This window comes from Schistosoma mansoni (genome assembly GCF_000237925.1).
Source record: "Schistosoma mansoni, WGS project CABG00000000 data, chromosome 2 unplaced supercontig 0213, strain Puerto Rico, whole genome shotgun sequence".
NCBI classification, from domain to species: domain Eukaryota; kingdom Metazoa; phylum Platyhelminthes; class Trematoda; order Strigeidida; family Schistosomatidae; genus Schistosoma; species Schistosoma mansoni.
This window is the reverse complement of record NW_017386003.1, coordinates 290,128-315,792: the sequence shown is the minus strand read 5'-3', so window position 1 is coordinate 315,792 and position 25,665 is coordinate 290,128. Positions and strand designations below refer to the sequence as shown.

Genomic DNA, 25,665 nt, shown 5'->3' with positions numbered 1-25,665 from the left:
TTTTGATAATTTATGAAACTTTTAGGATCACATATCATGATAATTGATGCTTTTACAGCTGCAATTTATTTTACGCTGACTTAAATCGACCTGGGTTTTTTACTTGATCATCTTAACTCTATTTCCTGCTCTAATGGTAGCCTCTACTTTGATATGGTAGCTGGGCTTACCTGTGGTAATGAACTAGATGAGCTACATTTGCTTTATTGTTCTTTTAGGTCCTATGAGATCAGATAGGTCGGTTTGAGAACGTTTGGATCAAGCAACAACTTGAAGTTTAACAACCAAGTCGTACCACTGGCTTTTTGGAAGTGTGAAGGTAGTCAAGATTTCCTCTGACATAACCACTATCTCCATTGATACTATTTTCCTATTGACGAAGAAAAAGGTTGGACAAGATCGACTCTAGAAATAGCGTACCTCAAGTTGATCAAGAGATTTATTGTGTCGGCAGTGACGTCTTTTAAAAACAGAGCTAACACATCGAGGACTGTGCGATTAAGGTCGTGTGTATCTGACTGAAAGTAAATTTCCCTTAAACTCTTTAGTCACGCTACTAGGCCAACAAGACCGCTAGTAATCTAGTTTCCTTTACAAGAATGTTAAGAGAAAACATTCTTCCATGGCTTCGACAACTACGAAGTTAAACTGTCCATATTCCTATGACTACACTCAAGATATCTTTATTCATACACATTTTTGTCAAAATGTCTATAAAGTTCTCAGTAAAGTCTCAAGTGAGATCGTAGGTTAATCACTACTAATCATTTCTAAGCTATAACGGAACGACCAGGCAGCACTCTACAATTCAGGAAATTATGAACAGAAGTTTGACTGGGAAATTTTGGAAATTCATTAGTCGGGGAAATCCAAGTAATGTCACGGAATCTCTGCAAGGACAGAATTAAGCTCAGTCTGTAATCAATAGACACATATGCTTAGACTATTTATCAACCTATGGGATGAACGCCAACTGATAACATGACCAAAGATCAGCAAAAACAGTCAATAGTTATTCAAAAAGAGGTGAACCTGACTAAACTTCAAAGACAATTGTTTATGAGTTAAATCATTAAAACAAGTTGATTTAGCACTTGTAGAATAGTAAAAACGTTCACTTCTATCTGTAGTAAAGGCTGATGGAACTGTTGTCAAGATGAATAATGAAAGCTTCGAAAGTAAACTACGTAGTCAACAAAACACAATATAACCAAACATCATTCAACTTGTCTGATGATATCAGTACATAATGATAAAAACAGCCATTAATTAGTCTAAAATTAGCAACTAGTTAGTTAACTACTAACTTCATTCTTTTCACATAGTTCAAAAACCCGTCACATAGAATTTTATCTAATAAGTTGACTTTTCTTTCAACAAGTTGAAGTTAGACATTAACATCATTGACTACCAGCTCAGTGGTCTGTAGGTTAAGCGTTCGCGCGCGAAAACACTAGATCCTGGGTTTGAATTCCGTGAGCAGGATCATGGATGCGCACTACTGAGGATTGCCATACTAGAACGAAACGGCCGTCCAGTGCTTCCAGGTGTTCTATGGTGGTCTAGCTTCAATTGACTAATGAGTTCCACCATAAAATAAAATATCATTTATTAAAGAAATTGAACCTTTATGTATTCACTGTTTTTCCACTTGTAACTCCATATGTTAATTTAAACAAAAATCGAATCAAACTGATTATCGAATCAAAGCTACTCATTATTCACTGATACTGTTTTGTTTTTATATGACTGTTCTCTCAACCATCTTGATTATTAAGAAAACAGATTTAAATAATTTGAATTTTGTGTAAAATCTAATAATAATAAAATGGTCATTTAAATGAATGAATGGATGGATGAATTGAACAAACAAGTAAGTAGGTAAAACAACAACAACGATTCATTGAACATATTGAAAAGAGATTAAAATCAAAATGAAATGATGTGGAATGTTTCTTTCTTATTGATCAACGAACATGTATATCATAGCAACCAGAGACTAACTATACATATATATATACATCATTTTGTACGAATTTAAAAACTTTTCTGCGCATTTTTTTTAAAAAAACCGCTTAACTTTTATTATCAATAAAGAAGTTCGTTATCGATTTGAATCGAAAATCTTTTGCGTGGATTGATTTTTATCATTTCAGTTTGTAAAAGTACCATTTTAGTAATGAACATTTAATTGTTGAATGTATGTATTTATATGAAATGGAACTTGAAAGTGTAAGTGGAATGAAAAAGTCAAATTTTTTTTCGGCTGAAAAACAAAATCCTATTTCCTGAATTAATTAGTTCAATATTCAAGTTTTCATTTTTGTTTTGGACTATTTCATTAGTACTAACCTCATATAAGTAGCTGCTGTGCATTTATTTTATCAATGTTAAATTAGCTTGTTTTGACTACTACATCTTTGATTGTCTGTCTCACTAAGCATTGTTATCGATATTTACCCTTTTACGCCTTCTCACTGTCTTGTTAGCTTGTCTTCTGATAAACTAACTTATCTGAATGCTGTGGGTTCGTTAATCCTGTGGGATTCTTAAAATTCTATTAATCTACAGTTTTAAATCAATGTCCAAACAGTTCTACTACAAGTATTGATCGGTGATGTATTCCATAATGACATTGAAAACTCAGTAAAAATACTCAGCTTACAAAAAATCACAACACTTCACTAAATAATAATCATTAAAATCTAACACCGACTTGTCTACATTTTCTTTGGCATCCCTAGGAGGTTACAGATCGCGTGAAAGTTGCATGATAAATTGGGTGTACACCCAGGCAATTTTTCATGTATAAGGTCATACGTTAAATGTCTACCTCAGGGTCGATTTGTCTACCTATACATGCCAATAAGTGGTATATACAAGCTCATTTAGCGTCTGAAAATACAACTTTCACTGTTGCCTCGTTTAAATGTTGTATCTACTTTAGTCAGAAGTGTGAGTTAGCAAGTGATTCAAATCAAAGGTTAAATCAACTTCATTCTAGACATAGAACATTATCCAGAAATTTATCTTAATGGTGAATATTAATATTATTATTAATATTATTATATAATTGATTATTATTTTCATGAATAACTCACAATAAAGTGATAACCTTCGGGTTGATTTTCTCTATCCAGTGGCATACGAGTTATTAGTTCACCTTTTTCATTAACTTCAAAAGGATTCGGCCCCTGTCCTGGAGGCCAGTGAATAGAATAATTCAGTTCACCATTTAATCCAAGATCAGGATCCAGTGCTGTAACTTCTCCAATCAATAATCCGATATCATTGGTTTCGGATACCTAATTTTTAAAATAAATGAATTTATAATACAAACCATTAAATTATGTCTTGTTTGAAAAAAATAACGATTGCATAATAAAAAGACCAAAATTCAACATTTCCAACGCATCACCTGAATAAACGATCTGCTTGTTTACTAATAGACTTTTAGTAATACAGAGTTTAATCTGCATTCAGTTTAGATATGAACACTTGCTAACAGTAATCATGTTCGTTGAACAAATGAGCAGCTGTATCAATTCAATAGCTTAATGGATAAAACATTTACGTTTGAATTGATTAGTGGATATGAATTTTAGTATAAAAACAGGAATTTAGATTCAGGAAAACCTAGGTGACAAGTCCATACTTGGAAAAAGTGTTTGTCTGGGATTCCACTGCTAGTTACAATTCAAATATACGGAAAATCTAACGTGAAGATGATATTAAAATATCCGCTCGCATAGATCACATGCTAGACACCGATCAAAATTTTAGTCCATCTTATAAACTACGGTAAAAAATGGTACTGACATTTATTTGTAGGGACTGTTCAAACCTTACCATTGTTGATGCCAAGGACCGTCTTTGATCAATCTCTTTTAGCACACGTTCATTCTTTGAGGATTGGCTCAAAATCATAATTAAGTCACAATTATTTTAATTAGCGCTGAATAGCGGAAAGCCGTGGAATCCAGTGTAGTGTTCTATTCTATTTGGTAGTGTTCAAGTTCCCGTGTTAACATCAACACTGCAATGCAGGTACATCCAGATGAACATTCTCAAATAGAACAAAACGTGCCTCTTGGATTCATTTGCGAGCCACCATCTAACTCTGTTTATAGAAAACTTAAATACTAAATTACTATGATATTTTCAGCATTTTAGATGGTCTTTATGTGGTCATTTTGAGTCTATTATCTGTATTTATTTATGAAAAGTTAATTATCTAAATAACTGAATTTGCTTTTAGTCGATGACTAACAGTTGTTTCATCCTAATTTGTTTTCCCTCAATAGCTTACACTCAAATTTTCATCAGAGTAAAGTAGGTCCAATTAATTCCAGATATCTTTTAGAGGAGGATACCATAAAGTGATGGATTACTGCATACCGTCTTTGATGAATTTTGTTTGTTTAACTGACGTATTTATTTACCTAATAGCACATTCATTCAGCTGGTTAATAATTTTGTTTTCCGTTATCATTTTGGTGAAGTTTTAGAGTTAGATTTCACTAGATAATCATCAGTTCGGTCCATACACACATTCCAGAATTTTATAATATCAGTAGTTGATAAATTCTTACGTTGAACTATAAATTATAATCAACTGTTAATGAATAGGTTAAGGAAAGTGTAACTATATTTTTAGAAGATATTTATTAAAGATTGAATATAGGTAAAGTACCTGTGAAATGTAAAGTCTCCTGGGTAGTTATTTTGTTTTGGTATGAGGCTTCTCAGCAGTGTTTTCCCATACTCAGTTAAAGATCAAACCCTGAACTTTGATTCTTTTCTCATCGTAAATAAATGCTGCTGAAGAACCCCATACTAGAACAAAACAGCTTTCCAGTGCTCTTTGATTTTTAATAGTGCCTCAACTGAGATCAGTCCATGACAAATAGACCATATACATCGGAAAAAATATATATACATACATATATATATATATATTACTAGGTGTAGAGCTGTAATAAAGATCGATCGGAAAGAAAACTGTATTTGAATATGCCTTCTTTTGAGTTACATGAAATGTTTTGACTGAACTAAGGACTATATACCTTGGTACGAGGAATAAGTTAATGACGATCGCATTCGAGGACTTATTCAACATCAAAACTAAACTGAAAATTTTGCTTTGTTAATATACTGACTTTTATATGTTCCATTCACAAAAACTAATTATCAGATATGAAATAACTTGAATCTAGTAGTGCTTACCATTGATTTATCAAATTTAACTATGTTAATGCAATTTTCAAATTTTGTAAGATTTTACTTCTGTAACCATCACATATAACTAGTTCATTATGATATTTATTTATTTCTTCCTAATATTTAGCAAGGGTCTGCAAGCTGCATTCTTAATAAAATCTCATTAATGTGTGACGTTGCAACATAAACTGTACTCGTAGTTTCAAATAGGATCATTGATAGTATCAATCAACAAAATGAATAAGAGCTCATCTAAGAAAACATTTCATCAACCATTATGTGTTGTTGCCGAAACTCTACTGTATGATACCCATAAAATGTACATTAAACAAAAATGTTCTTCTATAAGAACTGATTATAGCCAGATATTCAATGAAAACCAGATAGAACAAGACAATTATTTCATCATAGTATATGACTCCATAGCATTTAGAAATTCCATTTTTTCTCTATTAGCATATGAATTATTACCATTGAAATGCTTTTATGTAATGAATATCCGGTCTATTCTAGTTTCTATTCGTTGAATCATATTTGAAAAACCCCCAGTTGTTCATAAATATAAATAACCTTAGATCATCTGGAAACCCCAATACTTTATTCGTTCTTTACGAAGATATAACAAGTATGACATTCATAGTTTCCCTGATTATTATTTTCTTTCCAACCATAGATTAAGTGTTTTCTTTTTTATATTCTATGACTTAAATCCGGATAGCAATGATTATACTTATGAATAATATGCAAAGATGGATAGTGGCCAGCAGTGGAATCCAGGACAATGCACGTTTCGTTCTATTTGGGACTCGTCAGTGAATGTACCTACATTTCAGAGTTGATTTTCACTCTGGGACTCGAACACAGTACCGTTTGCTTCAAACGCCATTGCTTTATCCACTCAGCTACTGAGTCCTGACAGCCACTTGCTTGTCCACTGCTAGTCAGTATCCATCTTTGTTTATAATGCTTGTGAATTAAGGCTATATCGAGGCAATACGCACAGTATGCACATATGCCAATTAGAGACTGACCGGTTGCAGTCCTAAACATCAATGCAAAGATTCAACCAAACAATACTAAGTGAATTTATGAATAATATGTTTGTTAATTATTTAAATCCATTTCTATCATCGTTTTAATTTTCTTTGATTAGATCAATAATGTTGTTTGTTTTTTGAAACCTAACTAATAACAAGCTTATTTACTACTTATATTACTACTACTTATATTTACTACTTATATTTTAAAGGTATAAAAATTAAATTGTCGGAAAATTTACCGTTGGAAAAGAAACAAAATTTTTTTTCATTTCATTGGTTTCTTTGATATTTTTTTTAAAAAAAATTTTTTTTTTATTCTCAGATTTAATTATTAATTAAGATTTAAAAAATAATATAACACTTCTGGTAACCGAAATGAGACTGTATCTTCAAAATGAGTCTTGGATACTTCCGTAAAATAAAAAAAAACAATCAATTAAGATAATATGACCAGGCAACTGAAACTATTTAAGATAGAAAACAATTTAGTTATTAAACTGCGAAAAAAACAAACGAACAAAATTGAATGTCTATTTTTTCTATATGGTTTTGGTTTTGATTAAAGTTTAATAGTATCTTATTTACAATGAGATTTTAAATGCCTAGATACTACATTTTAGATGGACATCTCTTGGTGTCGTTAGTGTTGTTGACTAATTGATAAAGGATATAATGAAATAATTTAGTCGAGTAAACTATGAAGATTAGTTTAAGGTAAGGATGATTTCTATCTGTAATTGAAAACAGCTGTATAACCATTGAAAAACAGGTACCAATAAGTAGCTAGTTCATTAGTGATTTCCTAAATGTGTTTGTAAATCAACGTACTAGAGATAAAACCCAGAATATGCAGTCATCTTTGGGAGCTTACAACCATTAGATCTCTGTATAGGTATCCAGTGGATAACTTGTTGAAATTCTAGTTAAAATCCATCTCCGTTTGATTTCATCCATTTAGGATGTGTAGCAAGTATTAACATTGGTAATTGATAATAGTTACATTCTATTTTGAATTAACTGTAATTAAATGTGTGAACTATGTAATGTTATCTTCAATGGTATCTATTTATCGACCCCTTCGCTTGTATATCCTGAGTTCAATCTATATCCAGGTAGTATGTGCACATTACCTAAGCGTACTATTATTTCTTTTAAAAATCACTAATCATTCAACAGTATGTCATTTTTAATATTTCACCCACTAACAGCAGATCACTTTAAACACAATATATATAATTGCAAATGTATTCCGCAAGCTAAACTTATAGTCCAACAAACTGTAAAGTTTTTGAAAAGCAACTATTATTATAAATGAAGAAAATGACCTGTATTTCGTCTCCTAATTAATATATTTACCGATTTAACGATGGATCATTATCTCGATGGACACTAGTGTTTAGATTATAATTATTTCTTAAATTGACGTAAATCAATAAAATATTGTGCTTACTTTTCTAAAACAATGTGTATTATCTATTTTTGTATTGGTTATTTGGATGTTCCCATTTATGTTTAGGAATGTAATTGATCAGTCTCTTATTGGTATATGTGCATCCTGTGCGGGTTGCCTCGATATTGCCACAAGTTACAAACATTATAAGCAAAGATGATGGTGGTTAACAGTGAAATCCAAGTCGCGCGTTTCGTCCTATTTGGATAACGTAATGCGTTTGAAAGGAACGGTGCTGGGTTTGAGTCCCGGAGTTAACACAAACTCCGAGATACAGGTACGTCCAGCCGACGAGTCCTAAATAGGACGAACACAATCTCCTGGATTTAACTGCTAGCCATTATCATCTCTGCTTGAAATATTTACTATTGAAACCTTTGTAACATGATAATTTCACATAAACTGGCCTATATTTTACTGTTTATTTTATCCTGTTTGATACTACTTATAGTTGGATTAATATCATCATTACTCTCCCTGAATACATGATTAATTTACTTAGCACTCATCCCATTTTATTATTTCCTACTAATTTTATAAAAATTTTTGCGTAAAAACGTCTCTCACCCTATCTGACTCATATTTATTGGGATCACAAATCTTATAATTTCGCTTAACATATAAGCCGATCCAAGTCAATACTGCATATAAATCATATCAAAATTAATAATTTTATTTTGTCTAACAATCCTAAATTCACACGCTATAACTTTAAAGGATGTACATTGTCTTAAAGCTGGCCACTGTTTGGATTATTAATTTGGATATATAATTGCAGAATCTGAAAAAAATTTTCTAAACAGAATATTCTCCAGACATATATTGGTGCTTTAATATAATGGGAATTCTCATACTATTTATAATTTTTACGGTTGAAATTACGAGTCAATCTAAGCTATACCATCGCTGAAAAACTGAAAGTACTGAACGGCCGTTTCGTCCTATCAGGGAATTCCTCAACAATGTGCATCCACGATCCCACACGTGGACTCAAACTCAGTGCTTTCGGTCTCGCATGTCAACGCTTAGCCGCTAGACTACTGAGCCGATATGGTTTATCTACTTTAGTGACTTATTTGAAGCATAAAGCATTTTCCTTGCAAAATTTTCCTACTCTCACTTAGATGTTACTGTTCAATTGTTAGTGCATACTAGTTTTCACTGTATCTGATAATGTTAAATCCACTCTAGTAATAAAAGTGATATGGCAGAAATAATCTAACACATTGATTGGGATAGATACGCACTGAAAATACATAAATCAACTATAAAGATGACTACTTTCCCTCCGTAAAATTTTATATTCCACTGAACCGAAAAATATCTGAAAATGAAGCCTAATCTGTGAGTGAGAGGAATTAACATTTCAGAAAACTCTCACTGTTTATTTTCGTCTTAAAGTAATCTGAAATTGTAATGAAAAAATACTTTAATGGCTTATAGTGATTGGTTTAACAATAGAATAAATTGTCCAATAAATTTGTTTAGAACATGTAACACCATAAATCAGAAGAATGAAAAAGAAAATTTTCTACTTCAATGATCGATGGTATGAAACGGTGATTTTCGCTACAACCGCTTGTCCATCAGTAAGCACCCCAAACTCATATAAATCATAGTATCAAATATCAATCAACTTTGCGATTTGATGATTACTTCAAAAGGTTTGGCGTTAGTATACAGTTTGTTTAACATTATACGACCATTTGAAACACTGGCAGTAATCTTGTCGAACTTGGATTTAGTTCTAGATGAAATTCATCAGCAGGGCAGTTCTTTAATCTTTAAATAGTTATATGATTCATTTAAAATTTAGAACCCGTATGCTTATTTGGTTGTTGAGCTTTAGATGAAATAAATAAATAAATACATTTCGCCCCCGAAATGATGTTAATAATACCAATTATAATCGGTCATATAGACAAGGTGGAACATTATTTTCAGTTGGGTTACCCCATTAGATTTAAATATAGGTTAAATATTGAACAATATCAAAAACTTAAACTTTTGCCTTATCTCAATATATTTGCACCTCCATAGTCACGTCATGAACTAACCTTAATCAGACAACCGCTAGAAAACAGAATTCACTGAATAGGTATTTCTTTTTTAATGTTGAATTCTTAAGTAGTGCACACCCACTATACCAATAAGAACCAAAGTTATGGCATTCGATTCTTGCTGCCAGTGCTTAAGCATTAGATGACTGAGCTAGTATCCAGTTAAATAAATGTCTAATTTCAGTCACAATGAAATATTACGAAATCACTATCCAATGCTATTCGTGAGTAACTACCTCACTCTCAGCATAGTTGAACTTAACTGGTTATGATTTCTCACTACAATTTCACAGCTTTCTGGTATTCACAGGTTGTGTGACTGAAATCTGTCAGTGATATTTTTAACAATTTAAATAAACCTACTCCATAATGGTATAATAGAATGAAGTCTGTTTTGTTTACATTTCCTGTTCAAATCAAATGAAATTGGATTGATTTATTTCTTATAATTTCATGAATAACTTACTAACCATGAATTGTCTTTTCTTTCTTTTATTAAAGATCAGACGTTTTAAAATAAAATTAAACATTTTACCAGTTTAATAAATAAATAAATGATAATGATCCCAGTGTAAATTGAAAATTCACTGCTTTTTGTCATGACAACAAAGACGGTGTGGAAAAAAAAACTACAACATGTTTTATCGAGGGAAAAAAATTTCCTTTTAATCAATTGAACAAGTGTTAAGATTTCTTAAATTGTTAATTTGACATTTAAAAGTGTTCGAAAATGTATTTAGGCTAGTTAGTTAGTTTTGTTTTTGTTTTTTTTTATTTCCCTGGAATTGTACGAGATTGAAGATCCTACTTTTTTTTGCCCTTTCATCACGAACACAATTCTTCCTGTTTTAACTAAGAAAAATTATTTCCATAATTAATTTATTGGATTAAAATTAAGAGTTTAGGTGACGATTCGATTGGAAGTATGTTGAGTGAACGGGTAAAAAAGTATTTTTTTTTTCAATAATCCTATCTGTTAGAAATCTATCATAATCAGATTATTTCTCGTTCAAAGCTTGTCTATAAGAATTGTAAAGAGTTGTATGTTAACTGTAAATAATTAGCTAAACTGTACTTTTGTGTAAGGCGGATATAAAAAATGTTTTTTTTGTTGAGTTTAGTTGTTTCTGTGAACGCTCCTCAGGATGCGTTTACTTGTGACCACATGGTAGACTGAAACAAAAATATTTCAAGCTCAAGCCTAACCATATTATCTTTATATACTTAAAATCATGAGTTAATTGAAACTAGACCACCGTGGAAAACCTGGAAGCACTGCACGGCCGTTTCGTCTTATTGCAAAACTCCTCAGCAGTGTGCATACACAATCTCGCCTCACGAGATTCGAACACAGGACCTACCAGTTTCGCGCCAGAGCATTTGACCGATAGACCACTGAGCCGGCACCCAACGGTGTTAATGTCTAGCTTCAACCAATCCACAAAGTTGAGCAACCATTTCATCAATGTCTTCAATGAGTTGATATCTCCCAACAGACCTGGTTGAACTCCACCGGTTACTGCTTCTCACTGGAACTCCAGGAAGTACCTCGTGAAGCCAGTCTTTATCTTTATATGACTGAATTAGTTTCAATTTTTAACCTTGATGAATTGAAAGTGAAACTTTTGATTTGAACCCCAAGAATTCATCTAAAACATTATTCATCAATGAGCATTAGTAAATGCAGCGAAATTGTACCACAATATTTTATCTCAGTTGTTCGAAATTATCATACTTGTCATGAAATCTGAGTATATTAATGTTGAATGACTGTGCATTTATGGCTCTGTTCTTCTTGAATGTTTCAAATGAAGATAAAACAACTTTCCAAGGTCTTCAAGCTTATATCAATCCATGGCAAAAATTACCTTTGAAATTTATTTTGTACAATAAATGACATTCATTAAATCCCTGTTAAAACCTTAAAGTGTATTTATAGATATCAATACCAAGGTTAAACCTGATAGTTTCAAATAAGTTAAGCATTGGTTAAGAGAGTTAATAACAAATATAATCTTGTTATTTCCCAATGAGTAGAAAAATTGTATTTATGACTTTTCGTAACTTAATGTAAGCCGCTTCTTCAGAGTAAATAAATGACCGAAACTAAAGTGTATTATAATAAAAAAACGGCAATATATTTTTATTGTTCCGTTGAGTAGAAAATTGAAATAACGATGTTTCGGTACTTAGTATAAATTGCTTCTCCAGAGAATAGATAATGAGCAATGTTAATTTAACACAAGTTTAAACTATGTAGAGGGATAAAGCAGAATATCTTTTGATTGTACTAAATATCTTGTCTTATTCGTTTGTCCTGATTTAACTTGTATCAATTTAGCTCGATCAATAATTCATTCTCTGAAAAAGTGACTTACATGAGGTAGCAAAAAATTAGAAATTTCATTTTCTACTCATCAGAATATTATAAATATTGGTATTCGCATCTGTGGAGATTGTAGCATCTTAACAGTTGAATTCACGAGTCTTTCTAAGCTAGACCACCACTGGAAACCTAGAAGCACTGAATATTTATTTCTTCCTAGACTGGTAGTCCACGAAAGTGAGCACCCACGATCACGTGCAAAGGATTCGAACCCAGCACCTTCGGTCCCACGCACGAACGCTTAACCTCTAGACCACTGAGCAAACATCCAGTGGTGTTAATGTCTAAACTATGTCGGTCCATTATCTCGTGAAACCCTTCATCGATTGTTTGAGGTGGATAACTGTCTCACAACGTACACAGATTGAACTCCGCCGACCATAGCTTCTCACTAGAACTCCAGGAATTGCATCTCGAAGCTAATCACTAGTGAGCACATGATTATTAGTAGTATGGGGATTTGTGGAGTTTGTAGCATTTTAAAAGTTGAATTAGTTTTATTATTTACAGTTTAACCGATTCTCAATTTATTTTAAATGATTAATTCAAACCTTGATAAGAATGCATGAAATGTAGTGTCCGATAGTAAATACAATGACTGATTTGTTAGTCACACAAATATTAATAATATATGGGGATTAGTCATAAGTGGCCAAAACACTGAAAATAATGAAACGATTAGGATAGTGTAATAAGGTGAATATTATCAAAACTATGTGGTATATTAGCGCAATACATTTCAAACAATCTGATCACACGTATACTTGTTAAGAACATAGTTCTGAAAATCTTCGTCCTATTGTTACATTATCCAAATTTATCAAAGAAGTTTATGGCTTTAAATGGAATGAGTACTACAGGTATACTAAAATAATGTGCCAAAGTATATAAAAAATATGGGAATGGTGCTAACAGCGAGATACGAGGAGCGTGTTTCGTTTTATTTTGTACCTATGGGCTGAATATAACCTCACCCAAATGTTGATACTCATATAGGGACTCGAAACTGGAGTCTTTTGTTTCACACTGAGCTTCGAGTCCCGGCTAGCTACTAGGTTTTTCTAACAGTTATTAAGCCCTGGCCTCTGGAAATGAAAATCCAGAGTCTGATCATATATGGAGTCACAAATGCAAAATACTGAAAGCTTTTACAACACTAGGACGTAACATATATTCTATACTCCATGATATTACATAATTGTCTAGTTGAAGTCAGTACATGGTGTAAAGTATCCTCAATATGTGAACTGATAATGTATAGTATCTATCGACGTTAAGATGTGAATACTGAACAATGAACCAGCTCTTTAAATAATGACAAATGTTTGTTTAATCTAAATAATTATAATTGTATATTCATGTAATAAGTAACTTGGCGGAAATCACGTTCTAAGTAAATAACTTAATTGCATCGAGACTAACGAAAAACATTGACAAGCCTACTAACCACCATTCATCTTTACTAGACAATATTCTTTTTCATATGTATAGAGCATGAAATCACCTTCAACGCAATGAAACACAAACACAGATATACACATAAACAATCAAAATATTTATATAAATATTGGATAAAGCTTAAAATGAAACAAAAAAATACTATTCATATGAATCATGTCCATACACTTACACATGCACACACACAAAAAAGTTTGGACAATAATCAACTTGAAATCATTTGCACTAATGTTTACTAGTTTGTTTTCCAAATTTCTTACCTTTTTTATTTCATTACTGTTTATTTAAGAACACAATAGTAAATATTTACATTTGATTTTTCCATGTTTACGTGACTTAATTCAAGTTTTAGTTTGATAAAGTCACTTTGTTTTCTGTTATCATTTATGATTACCTAGTAATATAAATGTTAATATCTGGGATTCCCATTAATGTCAAAGAAACGCCCTGAAAAATATTTTTAGTCAGTTAGTAATTAATACATCACATTTTTGAGAAGATTTTTCAATAGTTGAAAGCATGAATCAATTGAAGCTAGACCGCGAAGGAAAACCTGAAAGCATTGGATGGCCTTTTTCTCCTATTATGGGACTCCTCAGCAGTGCGCATCCACGACCTCAACTCGCGAGATTCGAAACCAGGTGAGATCGTGGATGCGCACTACTGAGGAGTCCAACAATAGGACGAAACGGCCGTCTAGTGCTTCCAGGTTTTCTACGGTGGTCTAGCTTCAATTGACTCATGCTTTCAACTATGAAAATACTGAAATCTCCACAAAACCCCTTCAGATTTTTCAATCCTTGAAGTTGCTTGACTACACAGGTAGGACATTAGCTAAGACATTATTGAAAACCATAAAACATTGAATAGTCGTTCCCTTTTATGGAATGGGATCACTCAACTACATATATCTACGACCCAACACATTGCAAAGTACAAGATCATCAGCCAGCATGGTAAGTTCATTAGCTTTAAACTACTGATGTTAGGTTTTCAAAGGTAGTCAGGAAGAAATCGTAGACTAACGTTTCCGACTAGTTATGACATGAGGTGATGTAAGTCTAAATTCCACAGACAGTATTGGATTTCAGAAAAATGTATACCCCTTGACTACTATCAACTCTACAAGGAAGTATAAGGTTCATCAAGGTCACAAATACGCTAACTCGGAAGAAACCTAGATCTAATGTCTCTACCTCCAGCTATCTAATATGATAAAATAGTGAATACGATGTCCAGTCACTTAGACCAGAGTATACATTGGAACTTCAACGACAGAATTTGATCAGCACTAAAAAACTCAATAAAAATGAAATCGATATCTGACCACTTATCAATTTGAATTTATTATGTAACATAATGTTTTTCTATTATTGCATTCTAATTTATACATATATAAATGAAAGCATAGTCAGTAGAATATTAAGAAATCAAATCATTCCATTGTATAAATAAAAAAAGAATAACATTTTACAGTATTACAGGCTAAGGGAAATAGTCCCCGGAGTCATTATCATCATCATCATCATTAAAACATTTAAGAGAGAGTTTGGCACAGATTTAATTTTATTATCCCCTTCGTTCCTATCTACAAATGTTCTTAATACTTAAATTGGATGCACAAATATACCTACAGACACACATGCAAACTCATACACTCACACACTCATGAAGGAGATCCATTCTCTTAAGGATAAATTTAATTAACAAATCGATTTTTTTCAATCCTATTGATACATATTGTCAAAACCATATAAATAAATCCGTTATAAATTGATTCATCTGAGAAATTGTTTCACATCATCATCATCATCAACAGCGTCATCAGCTTCACACAACAACGGCATAACAACAATAACAACGAAAAATAAAACACAAATAAAACTAATCAAAACAGAAAAAAATAATTAATTTCATTTTATGCTTTCTCTTGTGTCGCTCTTGTTGTCAAGTTGATGGGTTGCTTGATGGACAACAATACATATACATTTATGTATATTTGTATGAATCAACAAGAATTAAGTGGGGGTAGGGTGGGCAGAAGGATAATGAGTAGCAGAAAAAACTCAATGGCGATGATGGCGATAATATTAAAAAAAAATGTAAAAAGAATCAAGGAAAAAGAATGAAAAGAGTTTCTCGTTTACTTTATTCTATGTAAGAATATGATTAAGTTAAATGAAGCTCATTAAGTAGTAATTAGGTAACCAGAAGTTGAATATGTAGCGAAGGGGTACGGAAGATGATGTATTGATGGTGGGGTAATGAAAGAAGAATGAAGCGAAGAAATAACCGCATGAAGTTAAATTTTGTTTTTTTCCTGAAGTTTTTTCAAATGAAAAACTTCTAGGCATCTACCTTGTTATAGTTAGGCAGAAGAAAAACAACTATTTTGTTTTTGTAACTGTGTGTGCGTGTTTTGATCACAAAAAGTAAAGAAATTTTCCATATTAAACTAATTTACTTGAATTATTTAGTTAAAACAATGTTACTTGTTCACGAATATAGGTTTATATAATGATTTAAGTGAATAATTTTATGAATGATTAGCTGAATAGTGGAACAAAGATTACTGCGACCTACTGACTAATAACAACTGGACATTTCAATCGATATCCAGTTATTCAATCGAAAATTATCTTCAATATATTTTCTTTGATTTGATAGTCATGGTTCGGAATAGTGTTTAATGGTTAATAGTATGTGTGTGTATAAAGGTACTTGAGATATATATTTTTCACTAGTAAACACAAAACTATTGTGGTGTATCCTACTTACGTTTACAGATATGAGTAGTATGTAACACTATTCGGTAGTAGAAAGCTTGTGAGTAGAAGGTTGAAAAGATTGAAACGAAGAGAAGAGAGAGGGAAACTGAAAGCAATCAATATAAGAACAGGAAGGAAGGAATGATAAGGTTTGTAAGAGACATTTTGAAGAAAATGTGCCAATGATATATTTAATGTATGGTTTTCATATTTTACGAAATTATTCTGTAATTCGACGTCAAATAATGAATTGGTTTCCCCCAAAATGAGAGTTCGTTCACCTCAACATCAGATAGGTGGACTTAATTATTAGTCTGAAATGGATGAAAAACTTTGTCTAAGACTCAATTCACTTTGAGGAAAGTCTATCAATAAACAGATCAATAAATTATAGATCTAAGAAACGTATAACGATTATTTGAATGTAAAACCAGTTATACACATCAAAGTCGTTTGTAATAAATAGATAAGACATTGAAGCAGCAACACTATGTAGTCTGACAGTCATGTTTAATAAAATCTTCTTAGGTTATATTTTATGTACTACACTCTGATCAAGAATTACAATCTACAATGAAACAACGATCTTTGGATTCATTGGTGACTACCAGAAAAATGGAATTCTCAGTATTACTCAGTGAACTTGACCTGTAGAACCAAGAATGTTGAGAGTAAGATACGAATGCACCTCTAGAAAATTGAATGACACCATTCCTATATCAATTATTGACTAATTCTAAAACTCATCTGTCTGAATTCCCTGTCAGTTCTTTAAAGCTTTAGTACCCAACACAAAATTTAAAGGTTCGTATATTAAGTACACAATAGCTCTGATAAGCAAAGATGGATAGTGGCTAGTAGTGGAATCCAGGACGCGCGTTTCGTCCTATTTGGGACTCAACAGCTGGATGTACCTGCATCTCAGAGTTGATGTTCACTCTGGGACTCGAACACAGTACTTTTCGCTACCTTTTCTTACAATGCTTGTGAATCAAGGCTATATCGAGGCAATACGCACAGTATACACATATGCCAATTAGAGACTGACCAGTCGCATTCCTAATCATCAATGGGAAGATTCAAACAAACAATACTAAGTGAGTTTACTAGCTCAAATACTTTATTTAGGACAACACAATTATTCAGTACTTCACAATTCTCAATAGTTTTCTGGATAATATCAGTTTATGATTAACAAACTTAATTTGAATAAAAATAACTTCATTTCATCGCTTAAAAATCTACTTTTGTAGTATTGATATGGAAAAAAGAGTTATCTCATGTCAATGTTTGTTATTTCTTTAAAGAAACATATCTATTTTAATCTCTTTACATTGGATTTCATTTGATAACAGTTCTGTTTGTATAATATGCTCAATTCGTCATTATTGATTTACTTAGTCAGCTAGAAGATATCCTGGATACATGAGTTGTTTACGAAAACCGACTAAACATTCATGCCAATAAGATTTAAATTAGTTATATATTGTCTCTATATACTTGCTTGGTCAAGAGTTGATTGTGGTCAAATATTCGCGAAGTAATTATAATGTTTAAATTATCTTTAAGCAAACTGAGTTCTTTATATTCGACACAATGTTTTGATACAATGATAATTCAGAAGGACGTTCTCTATTCTGATTTATTTTGAACGATAAATATGGACAATTGGCCATGTTCGTTTTTAGCTATTAACTTATTCCAAAGCTGATTCGTGTTTAGAAGATTAATTTGAGACATCAAACAAGAAGCAAGATACATTAGCAATGAATAAAACAATAGAAACGCGTGGTTGAACTTGAAAATAAAACGACATTGTCCCGTTGTTCGTTTTTTATCGAACCTTAAAGTGACCTGCGTCGTCTACAGAATATCATTAGTTATTGTTTGATCAAATTCAAATTTTTGTAACCATTTTCAAAAACAGAATATTTTTTATTTAATATTTGAATTCATGAGTCAATTAAAGCTAGACCACCATGGAAAAGCTGGAAACACAGGACAGCTGTTTCGTCCTAGCAGGGGACTCCTCAGCAGTGCGCATACATGATCCTGCCCGCGGGATTCTAAACCAGGACCTACCGGTCTCGCGCGCAAACGCTTAACCTTTAGACTAGTGAGACGGTATCCAATGGTATTAATGTTTAACTTTAACCAATCAACGAAATTGCGCCACCACCGTCCAGCATCGTTCTCTAAGAAGTCCCATGCTAGAACGAAATGGCTGTCTAGTGCTTCCAGGTTTTCCATGGTTTTCTACCTTTAATTGACTCAATTCTTCCAAAGCTCATTAAAGATTCAGTATAACGATACAATGAAACATTTTTTAACCGGTAATCAATTCTAATCATTTATTCATTGATTCCTTCTTATATGTATCGTTTAGTCAAAATGAAATAATTGAATTTAAGTCATGGACAAGAATAATAAATAATTGCTTCCCATCTTTGTTTTATTAATTAGTTCAAATTTCTGTTTTATTAGAATGAGATGTTGATTTAGATTTTTGAATTTTATACTTTACGCTACGTAAGGTAATAAATGAAGTTGTAGATAACTGCTTTGTTCTAACATGGAACCCTTTAGTAATCTGAATGCACAACCCAACGAGACCTTGAACCCATGATGCCAACCCAGTTGTTCTGATGATTAAATGTTCGTCAAAAGACTTGAACATACTGTCCGATGACTGAAGTGGTCCTGTATGTTGACTACACAAGATTCACATACTAAGACGGAACTACCACCTAATGCTTCTTGATTTTCGACATCATTCCAACCGACTTCATTTTGTACTGAATAAAAACTGATATTTGTGTTGTTTAAAAGTAATGACTTAAATCATAATTTGTACTGTAGTGAACGAGAACAAAAGTGGGGTTAATCGAATGTGTTCGAACACAAAATTACAAAATCACTTTGTAAAATCTGAGAACCGTACAGTAAATACTTCATTTGCAAAATGTCAATCAAACGTCTCAAACTTCACTATTCCTTTTGCAAATATCAGTCAATCGTCTCAGACTTCATTGTCTTTTCATTTCCACACCATTCGCTTGCTGTTCCCTTTCTCCATTTTTTGATCTTCTTAACCTTCTACCTCCAGGCATTTCACTTTCTATTGATGATACATACTACTTATATCTGTCGATATCAGTAGCACACACACCACCATTTAACTAAATGAAACTATTCTTAGATGTAATTTGATGTTCATAATTTTTTAATAAATTAATAGCTCCCTCAGCTTGTTTTAGAAAATTGTTGCAAAACTTTGTTTTACTCCTTCAGAATATTGTATACCTTTAAAGTTTTATTAAGATATCGGTAATGATGGAATTAAACAAACTGATGCTATTAATAACTACAAAAAAAGAATTGAATGGCTGAACAAAATTTCGTTGTAAAATTGAGCGAATTTAAAAAATAAATATAATTTTCTCGGAAGTTAATGACTTAATAGTGTGAGACCTTTTGGGATAACTAAAGGTTTCTGTGTTCTGTCCAAGACGTTAGCTTATGAGTATATCCTATATGCTATATATGAAAAAAAATGGGACTAAACCAGCTATTCAGTGTTTTTTGGATGGTAGATGGAGACATGTAAAAAGATATTATTCAGATAAAAACATATTCATAGGAAAATATTTCACAAACTCTATTTGAATTTAAAGGTGCTGTGGTGTGTACTGCTGATATCGACAAATATAAGTAGTATGTATCATCAATAGAAAGTGAAATGCCTGGAGGTAGAAGGTTAAGAAGATCAAAAAATAGAGAGAGGGAACAGCAAGTGATTGGTATGGAAATGAAAAAACAATGAAGTCTGAGACGATTGACTGATATTTGCAAAAGGAACAGTGAAGTTTGTGACGTTTGATTGATATTTTGCAAATGAAGTATTTACCGTATGGTTCTCAGATTTTACAAAGTGATTTTGTAATTTTGTGTTCAAACACATTTGATTATCCCCACTTTTGTAGAGAAAAACTCTAAACGTTATAAATAAGCCAATTTCATAATTTTCTTGAAATATGTAAAAGACTTTCTATTTGTCCAATAGTCACTAAACAGTGTATAAAAAGTTAATGGAGAACATATTTTTCCTTCAAGATGTTTGTGGAGATTATTCAACATCTCCCTTACTAAAGATTTCATAACGTAGATGAACGTTTAATAAAATTAAATAATCTTTACAAACATCTTGAAAGAAAAAAATTTTCTCCATTAACCTTTTATACAATGTTTAGTTACTATTGGACAAATAGAAAGTCTTTGGTAAGGGTGATGTTGATAAGTATCATTTTAAGACGAAGCAACTCCTTAATATCCCTTGGATTGTAAAAGCTAACTACTTGAAGTCAATTTGTAATGTAAACAATCTTTAAATTTATTTGGATTGTATAAACATTCTATTTACAATACTAACTTTAGGAATCCTAAAACTCCATTTCAAATTAGTTGACATGATAAGATGAATATGCAAAATATATGCGCTATCAACATAGTAATTAAATTGCCCGCTGATAAACGATCAAGTTACGTACTGAATAAAACAGCCGAGTCATTGAACATGCTGAAAATTAAATTTGCATAAGATGTTTGTTACTTCTTTTTTTCTACAATAAGAAGTTACTTCAGTCATTTTAAACTTTCTGCGTTTTTTTCCCATTGTACCTTTGACCTCATAATTCTCATGTTACAGAAATAATTTATGATGTAAAGTGATCTGATATTTTGATTACTTATGAAAATTCAATTTACAGTAATTAGTTTTCATAAAGTATTCAGTGTAAGTATTCAGGTATAAATATTTTTTTAATGAGAAGAAACTAGAACTCTTTGATATTGAAATAGTATAATCTTACAACATTACAAGCAGAGATGGGTGACGGCTAGCAGTGGAATCCACGAGGCTCTTTTCGTCCTATTTGGGACTTGTCAGCAAGATGTACCTGCATTTCAGTGTTGATATTCAATTCGGGATTCAACAAAGTACTAAAGTTTACCTCAAATTAAAATCACTCATTTGTTCATTTTGACCCTTAGCTCGTGTTTATGACTATACTTTCAACATAAAATACTTAGTAGGGAGGGGGGAGTTTGTGAAGATTGTTAAATTTTCACAGTTTATATCACTGGCTGATCTTAGATAACAATTGGAAAATGAGAAACATTTGGCAGTTGTTTCGTTTTTGTAAGAGATCTCTCAGCAATCCATATTTCTGACCCCACAGTAGACCGAATTAAGGACCTTCAAGTTTCACTATGATTGCTTGACCTCTAGACCACCGAGCCGACATCCAAAAGTGTACATATCTAATTAAAATCAAGTTCTGGTACTCTACGATCATCTTCTACAACAGTTCCTTACGCAAAATATGAAAACATAAATATTCAGTAATGTCAACTACAATATCGAAAATTATATTTTGTATTTTCTCTCTGTTCTAATTGCTCATTTTCCCGTTCAAAGCATCCATCTCAACTTTCTCCATTAAAACTTTATCAAAATGTTATCCATAATCACATTATAATTTGTAACCTCGAAATGCCTACAATTTCGATGAGAAAACCTGACTAACCGAACTCAACTACATTATGAAATAGCCATGATTGATGACATTAGATGACGGTAACATAATATTGCGAATTGACTGAAACTAGAAATATAAACTATTATGCGAGAAATTAGTAGACTAAAAGTAATGAGATTTTCATAAAAATTGGAACTTTTCAGCTTAATCTATGACTAGTTTTTCAGTACACACTTAGGAATCGCATATGAAAAATATCTCGGAGTTATTATGAGCAAAGATGGATGGTAGCTAGTGGTCGAATCCAGGATGTGCGTTCCTTCCTATTTGGAACTCGTCAGCTGGATGTCGCTGCATCCCAGAATTAGTTTCCACTCCCGGACTCGAACCCATTACCGTTTACTTCAAACGAATTCACGTTATCCACTTAGCTACTGAATCCTGATAGCTTTTCGCTTGCGCAATGGGGTAAAGTTTAAATTCATTTTGTATTGTTTGTTTGAATCTTTTATTGATGTTTAGGACTGAAACTGATCAGTCTCTTATTGGTATATGTGCATCCTGTGCGGACTATTATAAATCCCTTAAGTCACAAGCATTAAAGACAAAGATGGATGGTGGCTAGCAGGATGCATATATGCCAATAAGAGACTGATCAATAGCAATCCTGAACATCAATGAAAACATTCAAACAAACAGTCCTAAGTAAATCTTGGAGTTACTCTTGAATTTTCTCTATTAAAATGTAACTTAAAAGAGTTTCCTAAAACACATAATATATTTAATATTGAAAATGTTGTTCTGTATTCAAATATATAATGTTGTAATATGAAATAAATACTACTTAATAGATTAAATTCAATCCTCACTTGACCAAATACGATTAATTTGACCATATTATAAGTTTACACTCACTAAAACTATACTATCAGAATTTTGTTTTAATAAATCACAGAAAAAGAATTTAATCGTATAACTACATACATAACATTTTTGTTCAACTGAATATATAACAGAAAATCGATCAAGGTCAATCTGACCACCCACTAAGTTTAAATATCCTAGTTAAAGCTTAATTTTTGCACTTTCAATAAGAGATTAAAAGATTTTGATTACTTGGAAACTAAAGTAAATTATAATTTTATACGAAAATAAAATAAACAACTGTTACATTTGAAGAATACTTTAACCGCCATACAGTACAGTCGGTCATTTAAAGGAAAAAAATTTTAACAAGTGAAAAATTTAAGAAATATTTTTTTTTCTAAAACTTTGAAAATAATGCCTAGAAACAATAGTAGTATTCATACTAATAATTCTATCTTGACTTTACTCTGTTTAAGAGAGAAAGAAATAAAAACAAATGTGATTACTTGTACTGTCATTAAGTTCATATTTATTTGTCGATAAAATAGACTTGTCAAAGCTTATTTATTCTGTCGGTATTCTATCTATGTGTGTGTATATTACTGTGTGTGTGTGTATGTGTGTTTGCGTGGATGAGAAAAGAATCTAGGAATAGACGGTAGTAAAAGACAATTGTTATTCAGTGCTTATACACATACATTGTTTTGAAGAATCTAACAAACATCGGAAATATTCAATAAGTGACATGATTACCTACAATCTATACATAATTAAATAGGACAGAAAACTGAATTATTATTATTATTGTTATTATCATTATTATTACTATTATTATATGCGAAATAAATTACAAAAAACTTGGATAAGTTATTCTGTATTTCTATCTTTCAACATGATTTCTTTCACACATTAGAATCTACGAATAATGCTGATAATAAAACAGGACAATGGATAACTTGAGTCATTGATAATAAGAATAAGAGTCTTATGAATTTCTAAGTTTATGCCAAAAATATCGTTAATTTCCAATTGATTCTTTGATTAATATCGGTTTGGAATGAAAATTTAATCTAAAAGATATTAGTATCTTAGTGTTTAGTAATAACTGATTTCGAAATAAGATTTTTCAAATGTTTCTTGTAAGAAGCCATGGCTGATGAAAACATTCATGTCATCAACTGGATGGTGACTCACTGGTAACACCTAGTAAACATTGTGGTATGATATAAACTAACTGAGGCTTGTAAAATTCGATAACTAAGTTCAAATTTCTGAAGAAAGTGTAAAATATTAGTTACGAAGTTAAAAACCTTATTGAAAACGATTTCTTGTGAAGATATTGATTTATAATTTGCAATTGTTAAGATTAAGACTAAAATTCATTAAGCCTGTGTGCTTCCTAAGCGAATTTCATAGATATTGCACTATATCATAAGGCTTAACAAATTTGATAGGTAGCTAAGGGTGAAATGCAAGATGGGCTTTTCGTCATATTTGGAATTTGTTTATTAAATATACCTCCATTCAAATCTTAACTCAATATTGATTGCTTCAAAAACCTGACACCTTATCCACGGAGCTATTGAGTCCAGCTGACAAGTGCCAAATAGAATGGAACATAAATTCTTGGTTCCACCTCTGATCACACATCAAATATATTAAAACTTGTGATTTGACGCTATTTCGAGGCGATTTGCCTAAACTGCAGATTGCACAACAAAAGATAATCAGTTGCAGCAAAGTAAAATGTAAAATAATTACTAATACTGTAGTACTGTCTGAACAACTAAATTGATATACCAGTGACAAACAAATTTAAACTATATCAAAATTTGTACATGAAATCAGGATGTGAATACAGATAATAAGGAGTTATTTTAATGGCTGAATTCGCAAGTCGATCTAAGATCACCACTGAGATCGAGTCCCAGAGTGAACATCAACACTGGGATGTGGGTACATCCAGGTGCTGAGTCCTAAATGGGACGGAAAGGGCACCCTGTATTCCGCTGCTAGCCACATTTCATCTATTTTTTATCTACTTGCATCATAATGACTATATTGTGATAAGCCGCAAATACATGCCCATATGCCAACAAAGAGTGATCAAACCCTAGTCAAAAATATTAACAACGGGATGATCCAAATCATTTCAAGTTTAATTGAATAGTGATAGTCATTTTTCGTATAATGAAAACTCGTAATAAATTAAAACTCCCGTATATAAAATTTTCAAATCATAATCAGTCAAAATCACTACTAAATATGTGCTTCTTTCCAGTTTAAATCAGCATTTCAAAGATTTACAGGATACTTTGTCAGTCGTCTTAATATACTGTTTCAAAACTACTTAACCAAAGATCAAAGGTATATGATAAAATATGAAGACCATAAAGTAATTAGTTCATTTACAAAATGTCAATCAATCGTCCCAGACTTCACTGTTTTTTCGTCATCACACTAATCATTCTCTGTTCTTCTTCTCTTTTTATCTTCTTAACCTTCTCTCACAAAATATTTCACGTTCTATTGATGACACATACTACTTATATCTGTCGACATCAGTAGCACACACCATAATATCAGTATTTATTTGTTCACAGCTTAATTGACTTATCTAATTTCTTGTGTTTAAACTTTCAACAATTAAATTGATTATTATTTACACTGTATCATTAAAACAATACAGATGTTTGTAAGTTTATTTTCCCAGTGTATATAGTGTTATAAATAATAATCTGGATGAATAATAAGAAAGAAACACGTACATATTTATTTAAGTAATGAAATATCGGCTCAGCTATTTACTCAGCTTATAACTCATGAAAAATTCGGTACCAACAATTACCTTTTCATAGTAGAAAGCATGAGTCAATTGA

The 25,665-nt window shown here is 31.7% G+C and overlaps 1 protein-coding gene and 1 non-coding gene across 2 annotated transcripts in view; both read right to left on the bottom strand.

Annotated features, from left to right (window-relative positions):
* The window catches only part of Smp_155600 (cadherin, putative), a gene marked incomplete at both ends in the record, with an annotated part of 56,148 nt that overhangs the window by 14,640 nt on the left and 15,843 nt on the right, over window positions 1-25,665 (bottom strand). The window contains 2 exons of the mRNA XM_018791502.1: window positions 3,102-3,268; window positions 8,863-8,956. Coding sequence (XP_018645347.1) covers window positions 3,102-3,268; window positions 8,863-8,956 — 261 coding nt within the window. The remainder of the gene's footprint in view (window positions 1-3,101; window positions 3,269-8,862; window positions 8,957-25,665) is intronic.
* Window positions 6,062-6,130, bottom strand: Smp_tRNA_02416_Gln_TTG.1.1. Its single transcript has one exon. It is a non-coding gene (tRNA).